At 34.3% G+C, this 16,471-nt stretch overlaps 2 protein-coding genes across 4 annotated transcripts; both read right to left on the bottom strand.

Annotated features, from left to right (window-relative positions):
- Window positions 1-122: 122 nt before the first annotated feature.
- Window positions 123-5,087, bottom strand: LOC107410870 (methylsterol monooxygenase 2-2). Of its 3 annotated transcripts, XM_048468899.2 has the most exons (8): window positions 4,620-5,087; window positions 3,686-3,770; window positions 2,976-3,113; window positions 2,208-2,363; window positions 1,929-2,048; window positions 1,567-1,779; window positions 1,394-1,474; window positions 123-445 (listed from the first exon to the last, which is right to left on the bottom strand). In XM_048468899.2, exons 3-8 carry the CDS (start codon window positions 3,053-3,055, stop codon window positions 361-363), a joined length of 735 nt encoding a protein of 244 aa, XP_048324856.1. In that variant the 5' UTR covers window positions 3,056-3,113; window positions 3,686-3,770; window positions 4,620-5,087; the 3' UTR covers window positions 123-360. The 3 variants fall into 3 exon arrangements, with proteins under 3 accessions (XP_048324856.1, XP_048324855.1, XP_015873842.1); XM_048468898.2 differs by lacking the exon at window positions 3,686-3,770; XM_016018356.4 differs by lacking the exon at window positions 3,686-3,770 and having other exon boundaries at window positions 2,208-2,353; window positions 4,620-5,086.
- Window positions 5,088-8,117: 3,030 nt separating this feature from the next.
- Window positions 8,118-10,669, bottom strand: LOC107410920 (uncharacterized). The gene is made up of 2 exons (XM_016018408.4): window positions 10,148-10,669; window positions 8,118-8,849 (listed from the first exon to the last, which is right to left on the bottom strand). Exons 1-2 carry the CDS (start codon window positions 10,500-10,502, stop codon window positions 8,308-8,310), a joined length of 897 nt encoding a protein of 298 aa, XP_015873894.1. The 5' UTR covers window positions 10,503-10,669; the 3' UTR covers window positions 8,118-8,307.
- Between the last annotated feature and the right edge of the window lie 5,802 nt (window positions 10,670-16,471).

Here is a 16,471-nt window from a genome sequence, read left to right as displayed (position 1 = left end):
GAAAGCGTTTTTTCCCCACGAATATTGAGTGAACAAAGAGTGGGGATTCCAAGTACATCAGCATAATGAGTGGGGCAAAGAGGAAAATAAGCATTGAAAATAAAAAATAAAAATAAAAAAGGTAAAGAATTAAAGTGTACAACTACTTCATTCATTCTAAAGGAATAGGAGGGGTACAGAGTTTCCACAGAAGGCTTTCCATTGAGATTCCACATTACCACGAAGCTCTAAAGCTAAAATTAACATATCGATTAAACACAAAAAAATAAAAAAAAGGGGTGGTTGCTCACCAACATGAGAACTCTTCCAAAATCAAAGAACCCATTTTCATCATGTCCGCCTAGTTCCTCAAAGAAACTATTACATTTCCTTGATGCCATCTTCTTCGATTCCTGGCTTCTTCAACGCTTTCAACTTTCTATAACCCTTGTCAGTCCCAAATATCCTGTTCACTCAGAAATAACATATATGAGAGTATCAGAACATGTTTAACCACATTTACACTACCTTGCAGGCATTATTTAAGTACACATAGACACAGCATACTCAATAGCAAAAACATGATCAGTAACTGGTTTCTACCCTTTCTGTTAAATAAACAGCCGTTCTTTTTTTCCTATACAAAATGGTTTTTTATTGCAAAGTGACAATTAATGCCAAAAGCAAAGGCACAGAGCAAGAATATTTAACAGGTGAAAACATCTAAAGTTGCAGAGTACAAAAGTTCAAAATTCCTGCAACATGACATTCTTTACGGAGAAGCCTTTGGACACTTAAAGAGTCAGCACGACAACCATATATAACATTCCTCATCCAGAATTCCTAGAGCATTATCTAATTTAACATCTCTCAAGAGTGTATTACCTATGATTTCCAATCCAAACTGCATTAAATCTAGCCATAACAATGCCTTATTGTGACTCCAATAATAACAGGAATTCTGGCTGTGATTATCTCAAAGCTACGACTTGTAAGAAACCAGGAAGGTAAATTCAGCTAGGCTCTTATAAAGACAGTAGATTCGCATACTCTCCCAAGAAAGGGAGAGTAGATATTACCCACATTAAACTAATTAATACCATCCAGGACGAAGTAAAAAAATAACACAAGGACAGGGAACTTCAAACAAGCATGCATGAAGTGACTATTCAAATATAGAAAGAAGCCAACTTATTGAACGACTGGCACGTTGTCCATAATTCATTTAGCAAGAAGATTAATCTGTATGTCACTTTATCAACTTATTGAAAACTACTAGATATCCACTATGCCATTTCCACCCTGCCCTCACTGGTTACTTAAGAAATACAAACTGATACATTGAGCAATTTATATTTGAACCATATAAGAGTTTAATATGCAACTGCTTTAAGCAGTAAATCCAAAAACTTACCAGTCCATGTAAGTAAAAGTAGATGAATAGTTGCCTGACTTGGTATAAAGCAAGCGGTGATGATAATCATGGAAATCAGCGCTGCAGAACATTGCATGCAATATTTCAGCACAGTTAAGCTATGAAAACAATACCACATGCAACCGGTGCACAGTGAACAACAAAAAACTTACCCGCCATACAAAGGTAAGAAGTTTGAGAGGCTCCATGGAAAATGGTATCCACAGTGAGCCTCAACCGTCTCCAGCACTCTAAGTACCATCCATAACCAAAGGGTGATTAGATGGGGCCCAGTGATGGCAGGACCAACAATGGTCGCAAAGCCAAGAAACAATATCTCAGCAGGGTGAGCATATTCAGAAGTCAATCCAAAAGGTGTAGCATATCTGTACATGTTTAATGCCCATGTAAGAACAACCAAGAAGTTTTATCTCACCGATTAGATTATTACAGAACCAATTATTAAAAAAAATAATAATAAATAAAAAATATAAAGGCACCCAAAAAATGCCAGTATAAAAAATTTCCCACTTACTCATGATGGACACTGTGGACATGCTTGTACAACCATTTTGTATGTAGAATCCTATGTCCCCAGTAGAATACAAAATCCTCAAGGATGAAGTAGAAAATTATCTGCGTTAAGACTACTTTCCTGCAAAACCAAAGCAAGAATTTGGGTCACCATGCATCTCAAGAGATACACATCAAACAAAATCAAGTTGGGTGGAGCCATATATCTATTCCAATGATAGCATCCAACTTCATACTGTTTTGAAAAAAGATGTTTTAGCATTAAAGAACCTGAAAATACCAGGACGGCAAAGGAAGACTGCTCTGCATGCCCATGTATCTGAAGACAGGATATGAGAAAATCATAACTGGTAGATTGACACCGAAATGATACAGCAATAGGCGAGTTATACATTTCTCCTGAGCTGCAGGGCTATTATTTTTTGTCTGTATCAAACTAGAAGCAAGTTAAGACACTACATTAAACAAATTTAGCGAACAAGAATAAGAGTGCACTGGTCAAATGAGCTATATGCATATAGTAGTGCAGTGGTCAAATGAGCTATATGCATATAGTAGGCTTTGGATCTCCGTTGCTCGGACTTGGGTGGTGTCAGTGTTGGGTGTGGGGATGTGTCCAAGTGTTGGATCTCTCTATTTTTAAAGTTTTTCCACGTATCTGGAGTATCCACTAGCCATGCCCTTGTTAGTATCCAATATCTGACATGGTAATGGTGGGATAGAGTGGAAAGTCCGAGTAACATAGCTTAGATAAAAGATTATACAAGTTACTAAAAACAACAATGGATGGCATGGATCTTTTTTCTGCTTTGAAGTCATGTTTTATTGCTAAAGTGATTACATCAATTGTTCAATTGCTTTAAATTAGCACATGGTAAAGAATGCTGCAACAAAAGGCATTTCCAGAGAATAAAAATCTACCAGTAAACCTATCATATATACAATTGGATGAAATTATTTACGAGAGAATAGCACTGATGGTGCTTGAAAAGTTGAGCAAATAACAATCTGGCTTCTGTTAATAACAGGTACTTTTAAAGAGTTAAACCTGAATCTTGTACTTGCTAAGCCATCCCGCTCTCTCAAGATATATAAAAGGAAGTCCTGATAAGAAGAAAACACTCTCATGGAGGAAGAAACTTCCAAGACATGCCAGTTGAAAGTCACTGAAATGTGTAATCAGATACTGCATCACAGAAGGAAAAAGGAATAATTTCGTACAGTTGAATAATCAATAACTTGGAACTTCAATTAGAGCATGAATGATATAGAATTAGTTATAAATTGCTTCAAAACCACTTCCCATCATTTAAAGAATAATTTCGATGTTTCCAAAGGAGAAATTCTGAGTAAAGTCATTTTGAAAGAAAGAACAAATGAAAATATATTCCCTAATAATGAACAGGGGCCAACAAGGGCGTGGACATAAAGTTACAAGAATCATAACCTTCCTTTAGTCTCCATCATAAGATGACACCAAAGTACAGGGTTGCTTGTGCGTAGGCTTCAGACCAAATTCATGCAAGCCCATTAAACTATACGAAGGCTATCTCCAACATAATTCATTGCATAAAATCTTTTTGCACATGTTTCGTGCCTTTCTTCTTTATGATATAGATATTTACAGATAATATTCTGAATATGTTTTGATATTTAAACATGCTTCAGATGCTCATATATATATTTTTTCATCATCTAATAGCATATGGTCATATGTACTTATCAAATGAATTCATATTGGGTGATGTATTAACTAACCAATTTATTTATTTATATTTAACAAGAGACAAAAAACAGTGGTTCGGTTCTCCACTAGAGTTTGAACTCCTTTTCACATTATTCCCTGTTATCCAACACCAAAGAGAAAAACAAAACGACATAAATCTTGATTCTGAACTCCTGCTAATAAAGATCAGGAAAAGAGGATTCATAGCTAAATAAAGCATCTTGTTCAAAACGCCCTATTAAATATTGAACATCAGAATCACAAGCAGTGTGTACTTTGCATAAGGTAATCCAGAACCATCGTATTGCCACATCCTACACCTTAACACCTAAGCATCAATTTTCAATCTAAATAAATACCTTTAGCTAGTTTTTTTTTTTACCTTGTTTTGATCTACTTGCCTAAAATCTAAGAATTCTATATCAAGCTTATTATTTTGCTTCACATCTAAGTCTGTTAAGGCCAAATACTAATTGGCTTGAATATATACAGACACCCCGATCCCGTTGAAGAATTACAATTAGAATATGAAAAGCACATCCAAAATTCAACCTTTGTACCAAATTTCGAATACTATATACACTGCCGCCACAGTCCCTCTCACCCATACAAACCCAATAACCCATATAGTGAAAAGAGATTATCATAATAACCAAAACCCACCAACCACGTGAACAAATCACATCCGATGGATAAGCAGAAAACCCGGCATCTTATGCATGTATGGTATATCCACAAAACAACAATGGGGGTTCAAAAAACATGCAATGCTAAACAAACAGATCAAATCTAAGGCAACAGAAAGCAAAAAAAAAAAAAAAAAAAAATTAAAGTCGGTGAAAGACAATAAGTCAGCAGCAAAGCAAACAAGGTGCAGACCAACTTGTCAAAAATCCCAAGGAAAAAAAAAATAATTAAAAAAAAAAAGGGACCAGGTGGGGAGGGTGTTAAAAGGAGAGGGCATACCAGCCACCCAGATTCGATGATCGAACCCATGAGAGGTGAGAGGGAAAGAGCCTTCTTCGAAGTTGGGGAGGAGAAAGCAATGTGGATTAGAGAGTGTTAGAAATAGAGATGGAGAAAGAGAGAAGAAGAGGCATATGAAGCAGAAGGGCCACCACAGCACAGCACGAGATGAGACAGACTGTCGAAGGGAATCTGGGCTTATATGGGCCTTTATATATATAGACAGAGAGTACAAGCGAATGGCGACGAAGAGAGATTTGAGAATAATTGTGCAGTCCAACTCCTCCAGGAGCCAGTGGGTGGGGATTTTTGTTTACTTTCTTTTTCTTTTGGTCCTTAATTGCAGTCTCTCTCTCTCTCTCTCTCTCTATGTAATTTCAATATGTGTTCCTCCCCCAGTTAAAAAGCGCCTATATACGTATACATATGGAAGCTAAACCAGAACACAGCTTTGTATGTTTTGTTTTTGGGTTTTCACGTGCCATGCCTTTCTTATTATTTATTTTCTTTGATTTTAAAATACCATGTGAAGTTGTGCGGCACTAAAACCTCCACATCTAATCTCTTTTCTTTTTTTCTTTTTCTTTTTTTAATTAGCCAAAAAAATCTTTTTTATTTTATTTAAATGACATTTTTTTTCTTTTTTTCTTTCTGTTTTCCTTTTTTTCTTTGTTTAGGTTTTTGTTGTTACTTGCCTAACCATATCACGTAATTGAAATTTTTAAATTTAAAGGGAAGAATTTTAAGTGTAAGGGCTGTCCCATTTTATGACCACTCAATTACTATAAAAATGTCCATTTTATTGGTTATGGGATACACAACAAGCCACGTCTACATGTTGTTGGCATTTAAATGCTTCCATGTATATCTGGATTTATTTCTTCCTTGTGCCCCTTTTTTATTAGGAAGGGGAAAATACAATATTTCAAGTAAATTATGCTCTGTCTCTGAATCTCATATCTATATATTATATAGTATCTTTTTCTTTTTCATGTCTCCATCTTTAATTCTGTCATTAATATAAAGTCATTTTTTCTATAAAAAAATTAATTAAAAAAATAATAAATAATAAATGTAATAAAATTTTATCAATGATTAAATAGGAATAGGAATGATAGATAAAAAATTTCTATGCGAATAAATAGTGTAATAGTAAAATTATTGTTTGTTGGGAAAAAATTTAGAGTTGGAATTTCCTAATCCAATGTTAAAAAAAAAATTAATAAAAAGAGATGAATCTACCAAATGACTATGTATATGGGTGGAGAGTCATTATTTGCTCAAACTTATTATACTTATTTTTAGATACAAAATATATATAAATGATTGGAAATTGGAAAATTTTCAAATGGGAAACTTCAAACCTAAAATTTTATAAAAAGGGTTTGATTATGATACCAAATACCAAAACCCATGTTAGCATATTTCATACTAGAAAAGATAAAAACGAAATTAATGAAAATTTAAGGTGCCGAGTGCATGGGAGTGCAAACACTGAGTAATTTGTCCCTTTTATTTTTATTTTTATTTTTATTTTTTTTGGTAATAGTGAGTAATTTGTCTTACTAAGAGTAATCATTTTCCTTGCACATAAAATTATACCCTCCTCCAAGTAATTCCATTGAAGCGCATGCTTTGTCAAGCTTGACAATGAAATAAGCACAAATCCTAAAATATTAATTGAGAGAATCAAGGACAACTTTCTTTCTTTCTTTCTTCTCATTAATGGTGGATGATGAGATCCAGGCAAGGGCAATGCATTGACTTTTTCCTACCTAAATTTAGCCACCTTTTTTGATTATTGTCTCACCCAGTATGACTACACAATAGCAACCATACAAGAGTGAAATGGTGAGAAAATTTTTATGACTAAAATAAAATAAAAATGCTACTATGATAGCCCACAGGCTCAAAAGGCCGGAATATCCAATTTAGCTTTGAGTTTATGGGTATTGATAAGTGAATTTCCAAAGTTTTATCACTATTTTTTTTCATACAATAATTCAAAATTTGAATCTTGCAATCCCAATATAAGATAATAAATAAATAAATAAATAATTAAACTTCCAGATCTAACAAAGGCCATACCAAACAATTACCAAAAAACGAAAAAGCCCATACCAAACAACTTGAGCATGTATAGGTCTACTATTATACTTAGGATTTTACTGCTATTGGGAAGACCACATGGTATTCCCCACTTTTTCATTCCTATTGAAATCTACAAAACCACATTCAATCTCCATCTCAATCTCAAGTAGTATGTTATAAAACAATTGGCTAATCAGGAAATCAACACAAGGAAGTGAAGCATGAAAGATCTATACACATTGAGGGGAAATCAAGCATCCACCAACCATACCTTTTAAATGTGCAATTCCAACCAATCAGGGGAAGATTCAAGGAGTGCCTACTGTTTAACTTATTTTTAGATAAGCTTATCCATGGAATATACAATAAAAATATGTCCTGCAGTTTGAAGCTAGTTTTCATTACATCCTTACAGGGGTCACTTCTAGGTGTGAAGAAACTGACATTTTAACTGTTCCTATACAATTATCCATCTCTACCTTCTCTTATAAACCAGACAAACCACCATCTCCCTAGCACCAGAAAAATCTCTCCCACCTCCTCTTCGCCACAAAACACCATATTCTTTCCTCTTTTCCGGGTTTCCCCTGGAGGGCCTTATACCTTTTGTCTACAAAGTCATCGTTCAGTACAAAAATGGCAACCAAGAAAATATGGCAGCAGGGTCCTCATACATTAGACTTCCATCGGGTACATCCGGCAGCACTTCATCAGGAATCCAACTCTTCTTGACCGAATGTATCTTCTCTTCAACTTCTGCAATGAGTCCTATCGCCACCTCCAATCCCACTTCTCCTCCGGCAATCCAATCCCCACTTCTTTCTACTTCTGGTAATGTCTTCTCTTAAAGTGCATGGTACTAAATGAATGTAGTGGCACTATACCCAGTAAAACTTTCAAAGTTATCAATAGCAGCTTGTCATGGCAACAACAGCACCATTTTCATTTCTTTTTCTCGCTTTTTATCCCACAAGTTTGAGATGCAAAAAAAGTTTATTGTACTTTGGTCGATCTAGCAAAAAGCTGATGAATAAATGTTCATCAGAAGTAAAAAAAAAAAAAAAAAAGAATTGCTATAAGTATCGAAAGTTGTTCAAGTTGATTTCTAAGAATCGAATTGAATATAATGCCTCAAACAAACAGTAGAATACAAGATTCACATACCACTAACAAAAACATGAATTGGACATGGCCTATTGACTCTGCATATAAATTTATGCACGCTGGGTAGGCTCATTAGCACCTCTTTTGTCCCATCTACCTAAACTTCCTTCCCAGTAACAGTTAGGAGCGATTACAATTGCAATTGGAGCAATTGTAATCTCATACCATTTGAAAAGTTTAATCCGTTAAACTCTTCATGTCATCTTAATAATTCATCAAATTCGCGCAGATACATCCGCCAGATCCACATGATCATATAAACATATATTTGAACAAAAAAAAGGAAAACGACATCGGTAAGCAATCTTGAACAAACATTGATTCAACAGGCGTCTCTAAACATAATTTAGCAAAACCAAAATCCAGTCAAAATTCTTATGGAAATATTCTTATAAGCATCAAAGGATCCTTCTCTTTTTTGCAAAGGGAATCTCTAATTCGTCCTTGGTGTTGCCCACTCAACTCGGAGGATAAGATTGTCATAACCGTACCCATTGAGTTTGTTAATAGCCCTCTGTGCGTCTTCTCGGTTCACAAAATTAACAAAACCAAATCCTCTGCTGATGCCAGTTTTCTGATCAACAGCGACATAAACTCGGCTTACAGCACCAAAAGGTCGGAAAAGCTCAAGCAAGTCAGGCTCCCGAGTATCCTCTGAAAGGTTGGTGACCCGGACAGAGTTTTCATCATTCCTTCTTCTCATGTCAGTTCCACTTCTCTCTGATCCACTTGCCCCTGCTCTCTGGCTTGGAGGAACGTACGTACTCTTGCCAGTGCCAGTAGCAGCACCGGTACCTTCTGCTATAGCCGGCTTATCAACAAATCCCTCAGTCTGTGGAGCAAGATCCTTGTATGGGCACCTTGAAGTCCAGTGGTCACCTTTCTTACCACAAGTCCTACAAACCATGAGAACTGCACCTCCTTTTCCAAATGGATTCGCATCTCCTGCAGCCTTCGGTTCTTCTTGCTTGCTACCTGTTTGTGATTGCATGGTTCAAGAACAAAATTAATGAGAATGATGATGATGATGGCATTTAAATACACTGTATCTACCACTTCAGATATCATTTCACTATTCCAGTCCTTTCTTTAGATTTAGTTGTAACCAATATTCAGAGTATTTAAGAATAAAATCTAGAGCAAAGGCAAACATGATGTAGTAAAAGAGCTTTTAGGAAGAGATAGCAAATCTAGATACTAGGCGAAAACAATATACCCCAATGATTAATTCCAACAGATACTTAAAAACCAATTGATATGCTAGTGGCAATGATACATTTATACTAACATACTTGCACAAACATTTCACAAAAATGAATAATCCAATGCAATTAAAAATGCAACAGAAGAACAATGATCAGCCAACCGATTTTGTGGGTAACTGATTGCCATGATATGGGAAAACTACCTACATAAAACTGAATAATAGTAAGTTATACCAAACACTATAAAGAATTATTCATCCACAGGCAGCCAATTTAGCGGGTTCGTTCATTTCATGACATTCTCAACCATGCACAGATACAACAATTCAAGGGAAGGAAAAACATCATAACAGAAATCCATCCCCGGTTGATATCACAAATTTCAACAAAAGAGTAAAAAGAGTAATTGAAGAATTACTTGAAGAACAGTTTCACAAAAACCAAACATACCAACTTCAGAAAGTACTAATAATATGCAAGGAAAATACTTAACAATGATTGCATTTTCACTTTTCAGCATCCCACAACACCTTGCGATTCATTCCGAATTCAAAGTTCCACACTTTTTAATCATTGCCAATTAAATTATTTTCCAAAAAAATTTAACAGTAAAAAGTTTTAAAAAACACGTCAGTGTAATGAAACTTCGCATAAAACCAATTGCTAAAAACTAATTTGCACCTTCACAAAATTCAAAGACAGAAGCCAAAGCCAATAAGAGATCATATTTCCTTACAAAACCTAAAATGCTTCAAAAAACAATACCTTGCGCTTCACTCCCAATTCAAAGTTTCAATTTTTTTTTTTTTTTTTTTTTTTAAGTATCGCCATGAGACAATTTAAATATCTAACAGCTCAATGAATCTTCGCATAAACAAACCAATTTCTAAAAACTACTTGTACTACCTTCCCAGTATTTAAAAAAAAAAAAAAAAAAAGGAACAGAACCCTAGGCCAATTCGATACCATATTTTCTTAAAAAACCCTAAAACAACAAACTCAAACTCAATACGAATAACGACGAACCAAAATCGAAAACCAACGATGAAGAAAAAGAAAATAACAAACCTGGAGCCCTAGGGCGCTCTAAGACGATCTCTTCGGTGGAGACCATAGTAAGCCTAGCACCCACATCCTCGTGCACGGCATCTCCAAATTTCGGCCACGAGCGGCGCTCCACGGCACGCTTGCTGAGACGAGCGTTGGCGAGCTTGCGAGTGCGAGTGGTGGTGGTGATCTTGATCTTGTTGCCATCCTCGTTGAATCTGTACTCGATGACCTTCTTTATCCCATTCTCGTCTGGCCCAATCACCTGTTTTGGCGGCAAGAGGAAGTCCAAATCCTCTCCGTCGTCTTCCTCTAGCTCTCCCCACCGGATCTTTTGTGGTTGTCCGGTGGTGGGTTCTGATCCTGGTTTTGCCATGTTTGGTTGGTTGTGGTGCTGTCTTTTGCTGTGTGCGACTGTGCGAGCCGATATGTCAGTTGAAGAAGAAGATGAGGAGGTATTTGGCTTCTTTTTCTCTTTTTTCCAAGTCTAGGGCTTTTGTTTTCGGCTATCAGCGCAAAACTGAGGACTATTGTCGTTGCCACCCCAAGCTTATTGTCGTTCGGTAACCTTCCTCGTATGTTTTTTTAATTAATTAATAATTTAATTATTTGTGCGATTATGCGTTAATTCTTTTAAAACATTTCAAATAACTATAAAGTTAGAAAAAAAAAAAATTTGCAATTTCAGATGATTTTTTTTCCAATTTAAAGGAACGTATATGCACTTCTCCATATATATTTGTGAAAAAAGTTGAATAATAGAGATATTATTTTCTCACGTAATTATCCAAATTTATATTAATCTTAATATATAATCGAAAAGAAAAAAGTAGAACGTTGTAAAATCCAATGCTTACAAATGAAAGTACCAATTTCAGCTTCAGCTAGTCACGTGACTTGGCGCCACTATAACTTCTGGGGCTTTATTTTTAATGCTTTAATTTTAGGTATATATATATATATATATATATATATATATATATAAACCCCTCCAAAAATAAAAAAATAAAAAATTAATAAAAGAATTAAAAATATAGCTGGTTATTTTGGTCATGTGGGTCTACAATTCTATTGCGGCAATCTTTGAATAATAATACATATATATATTCTTTCTTTTTTTCTGGTTAATTGTCATATTTTTGGTAAATGCTTTTTAATATATTTACTTTAGTTTCAGTTTCAGAAATTATGACAGTATTCATCTTTGTTCAGTTTCATTACTGCCAAAATAATCCTTCTAAAGTAAGTTAATTATACTTTGGCATGGTTCTTTTTACAACTTTGCAAATGGAGCACTTGTATCGTACCATTTGAAAAGTTCACTAATGCTAACCCGTATGTAGTAACTCGTCATAATAATTTATCAAATTAATTAGCAAAATACATCCGTAGATCCATATATACGTATTTGAAGTAGGAAAGAACAGGGGTAAAAACAATCTCAGTACAAATTGTTTTAAGAAGAGAAAACAAAAATCCAATAGAAAAGTTCTATAAGCAACAAATCTTTAATTCGCCCATGGTTTGGCCCAATCAACTAGAAGAATGAGTGTGTCATAACCAGTAAAAATATCAGCATCAACAGAAATATTAAAAATATAATTTTATAAAAATATGAATGAAAATATCGAAAAAATTATAAATATTTAATTTAAAATATAAATATTTACATATAAAATAATTAATATAATAAAATAATATAAAAATAATAATTAAAATATACTAATAATAAAATATTTCATAAATATTAAAATTTATTGTAGATAAAAAAAAATATAGTATCTATTAACATTAAAATATAAAAATTTTAACAAATAATATCAAAATACATTAAATTTTTAAATACAATTTACGGCATTCCCATATTTTTTAAAACCTTATCTCTAAATTTATTTATTTATTTAATTTTTACTTTTTCACATATGATTTATTAGATATTATTGTTTTTTATTTAAATTGAGTGTAAAATTAGTTTTGATAAATCATAAACAAATTAAATTTAAATTTATGAAAAAATATAATTCCAACATGGAAATTATTACTGTGGAAATTTTCACCATAGAATGGAAGCTTTTTTTGCACCAATCACAAAAAATTCCAGAATAGTGAAATTGAAGCTTTTTAGCACAATGGAAGAAAATTAAACAAAATTTAAGTTGATTTTGAAGTTCGGGAAGAAAAAGGAAAAAAAAAAAAAAACGAAAAAGAAGAAGAAGAAGAGAATGTTTTCAAATAAAAGAAGAAGAAGAGTATGTTTTCTTGTTTCGTTTTGGCAGATATAGAGAAAGCCAAACTAAAGCCACAAGAAGAACCATGGAGGACAGAAGCTCTCTCTCTCTCTGACCACTTCTCCTTCTCTCTGCTTTTTTTTTTTTTTTTCTTTTTTCTCTTCTTTAACCAAGTAATCAGGTCCCCTTCTCTCTTCCACCAAAATAGATGAGAAAGCGAGACAATCGAGATTTCCAAAATTTTTCGACCGATAACCGACATCTCCACCAGATTTCCACCATTATCCATTGGAAATCCAAGATTTCTACCGATTTTTGATGATATCGACGATATTTTACGACAACGAAGATATTTCTCCGTCACCACGAACAGATATTTTTTCTTCCCCCCTCTGTCAATGTCACCGGTCGCCGAAAATCGATATTGTCACCAAAATTTCGAAGTTCTCAACAACTTTTTCTTCCTTGGTCATAACCATAACCATGACACTTTTGGCTTATCAATGAATCCCTCAACCTCCAGAGCAAGATCCTTGTAGGGGCACCTTTTAGTCCAGAAGGTGACCTCTTTCATTATAGTTCCTACAAATCATGACAATATTACCATCTTCTGCAGCCTTTGTGATGTAGAAAATCCTAGAAGGAATTACCAAGGAGTAGATCTCAAGCTCTCATTCCTGTCCAGGTCTAACTCTGGTCCAATTCCACCCCAGTCACGGAGAATGAGAGAAAACAAACACTTTCAATATATTTCAAAAATAAGAATTTTGTCCTTTACATTTTTTGTAGGCTAACTTTTATATCTCTCTTTTGTCACCACGCAGGGTGAAGGATAAAAGGCATAAAGCCACCTCAGCAGATAAAGTAACAAAAACAAAGCCATATCAGCAAGGAAAAGTAAAAGGAAATAAAACGCTGAGTTTAGACAGAAAACAACAAGAGTTATGCAGGAAGTATATAAGGAGCAAATATATTGCAGCTGCATCACTTTGGTTCTTCTGGATTGCCACCTGTTTGTGATTGCATGGTTTAGGAAACAAAATAAATAATGAGAATAATGACCCCTTATTATAATCTAACGCTTACTTGCAACCAATATCAAAATTGTTTATGAATAAAATCTAAAGGAAAAGGCAAAATATGATCTAGTACATGAGCAGCACTAGATGGAAGTAATATACCCCAAATTCACTAAATCTGATGGATACAATTTGGAAAAACCTATACATATTCTAGTGGCAATCATACATTGATACTAAGCATATAGGTAAAATTAATTTTCTCAAACATGAATGATCCCATTAACAATTAAAGAAAACAAAAACCAAAACAAAAATCAAAACCTGGCTTCAAAAAACAAACCAAGAGTTAAGAAAGAAAGAAATTAAACATACCGGGAGCCATAGGCTGGTCGATGAGGATCTCTTCGGTGGAGACCATAATAAGCCTACTACCAACATCCTTGCGCATAGCATTTTCGAATTTTAGCCATGAGCGGAGCACCACTGCCTGCTTGCGGAGACCAGCATTGGCAAGCTTCCGAGCCCGAGTGGTTGCATTGTGGTGATCTTGATCTGGTTTCAATCATCATTGACTCAGTAATCAATTACCCTCTAAAGGGTTTTTTCGAAAACTAGCCACCCCATAATCGATTTTTGAAAAATAGCAAAACAAATTTTTTTATAAAAAACTAGCCACTTTGGGACAAAAATACCCTTAACCAAATTGAAAATTACGCAATATATTTTTTCTTACCCTTTCCTTCTTCCTCTACACACCTGTTCATGTTTTGTGCAAGACATTCTCTAACAGACCATAAACACTCTTTGCATCTCATCTACTCTCACTCTCTTTTTCTTGTATTTTCTCATTTCTGAAACTAAACTCAGGTAAAAATTTTCTCTTTTTTCTTATTAGATGAAACTGAGAAAATATGGGTATGTATTTCTTTTTCTCTTTTTTCTTGTACTTTTTGTTAGTTTTGTATTTTTTAAGATTTTTATTTAATATGGATATATAAGAAATTAATTTAAGAGCTGTTATATGTGAGTTTAAAAATACTTAAGTGACATATGGTTTGAAAATGGGAGAAAATTTGTGTAAAACTGAAAAATCGCGAAAACAGTAAAAACAGAAGAAATTTGGCGAAAAAGATGAATTTCCGCTATTTTCCTCTAGTTTGTCAGTTTTTGCAAGTTTTCTGCTAATTTTCCGCTAGTTTTTCGCTAGTTTTCCACCAATAGGAAATGCTATCGACTTTTTTAATACAGTTAATATATTTGTTTAGTATTATTCAAATGTTTATATATTTACTGATTTAGTTTAATGTTATTCATTTAATTTTGTAGTAAAATGGAAGATGATGATGTTGTAATTGTGGTTTTATACAATGGAACATTGGTACAAACTGATGGTGGTAATTGGGAATATCGAAATGGTAAAAATATAATGGTTTCCATTGGCAATAGATGCACAAAATCAGAGTTAGAGAATGAGATTTTCAATTCTATTAAGATAGATCGAAATGAATATTTGCTAAAGCTAAGATAGATATATAAACGATGTGTAGAAAAGTTGGATCCTACAGAAATACGCTGTGATAGGAATGTGAAATGCTTTCTTCAAGAAGTAAGGAGTGGAGGATGAAAATGATGCGGCCTCCATTGTATGTTGAGGTGATTTCGAAAGTTGAACATGTATCTAGAAATGTTCATCAAACAATCTTTGCTTCGGATAGTGGGAGTAATCTTCATTCTGTTGCTTGTCCTCCAATTAGTGTTCGTCTACCACAAGTTTCTGGTATTGAACCTATTCAGGCTACATCTTAGGAAATTATAGTTCACGAAACTCAATTTAAAGATCAAGTTGATGTTCATGGGGCCTGGATATCATTTAACATCCACAAAGGAGTTGATGTTGGAGGTGACTATGCTGAACGGTTTCCTAATGATGAGGAGTATGAGCAGTTGCATATTATTGATCATTATGAGAATTACAATGCAGTAGGGGATGATGTTGATCATAATGATATAGATTTTGATCATGAGTTGCCAGACAATGATAATGATATGCATCCTGAAATGAACAATGAAAGAGTTGATGATGTTAGGGTTCATCGTGCTACAAGTGACCACGTATCATCGAGCAACAGTAGCTTTATGGTCATATTTTTGTCAAAGTTCACTAGCTGTGACAGCATAGTAGTTGGACAATTATTTCGCAACAAACGTGACTTACAGAATAACCTAAGTATCTATTGCATGCGTGAAAATAAAGAGTTTAAGGTGACACGGTCAACTATACAATGGTATGAGGTTGTATGCTTGGAAAATACTTGTAAATGGCGACTACATGCAACCACATTTAAAAATAAAAAAATATTTGTTGTGAGAATTTATGATAATGTACACAGTTGCTCGTTAGATATTGTGCATCGAGAACATAAGCAGGCTAGTAGCCAGGTTATCGAGTAATGTATCAAATCTAAATATGAAGGGATTGCACGTGTTTATAAATCCAAAGAAATTCAACATGATTTTTTGCAGAAATATGGGGTGACTATAAGCTACAACAAAGCATGGAGAGGTAAAGAGTATGCACGTAACAGTGTTAGGGGATCTCCATAGGAGAATTTTGCTAAGTTGCCTGACTACTGTTATGAGTTAGTCTCGAAGAACCTTGGGACTCTTACATGTATCAAACAGACGATAATAACAGTTTTGTATATTTCTTTATGGCAATTGGAGCAAGCATTAGGGGATTTATATCCCACATAAGACCCGTGTTGGCTATTGATGCGACTACCTTAAAAGGGAAATACAAAGGTACATGTATATTGCATTGGGTATGGATGGCAATAAGCAAATATATCCTTTGGCTTTCGGCATTGGAGATGGAGAGAACGAGCAAGCATATACATGACTTTTCCAAAACCTCAAAGATGCCATTGGAGATTTCCCGGATTTGGTGTTTGTGAGTGATAGGCTCCTTGCTATTGAAAAGACATTACGCAAAGGTTTTCCCAATGCGTACCATGCGTTGTGCACGTACCATAAGCAGAAATATTAAAGCAAATGGATATGTGAAAGATGAAACAATAATACAATGTTTTATGCTT

This window comes from Ziziphus jujuba, chromosome 10 (genome assembly GCF_031755915.1).
Source record: "Ziziphus jujuba cultivar Dongzao chromosome 10, ASM3175591v1".
NCBI lineage: Eukaryota > Viridiplantae > Streptophyta > Magnoliopsida > Rosales > Rhamnaceae > Ziziphus > Ziziphus jujuba.
The sequence above is the reverse complement of the archived record's forward strand: the minus strand, read 5'-3'. Positions and strand labels throughout refer to the sequence as shown.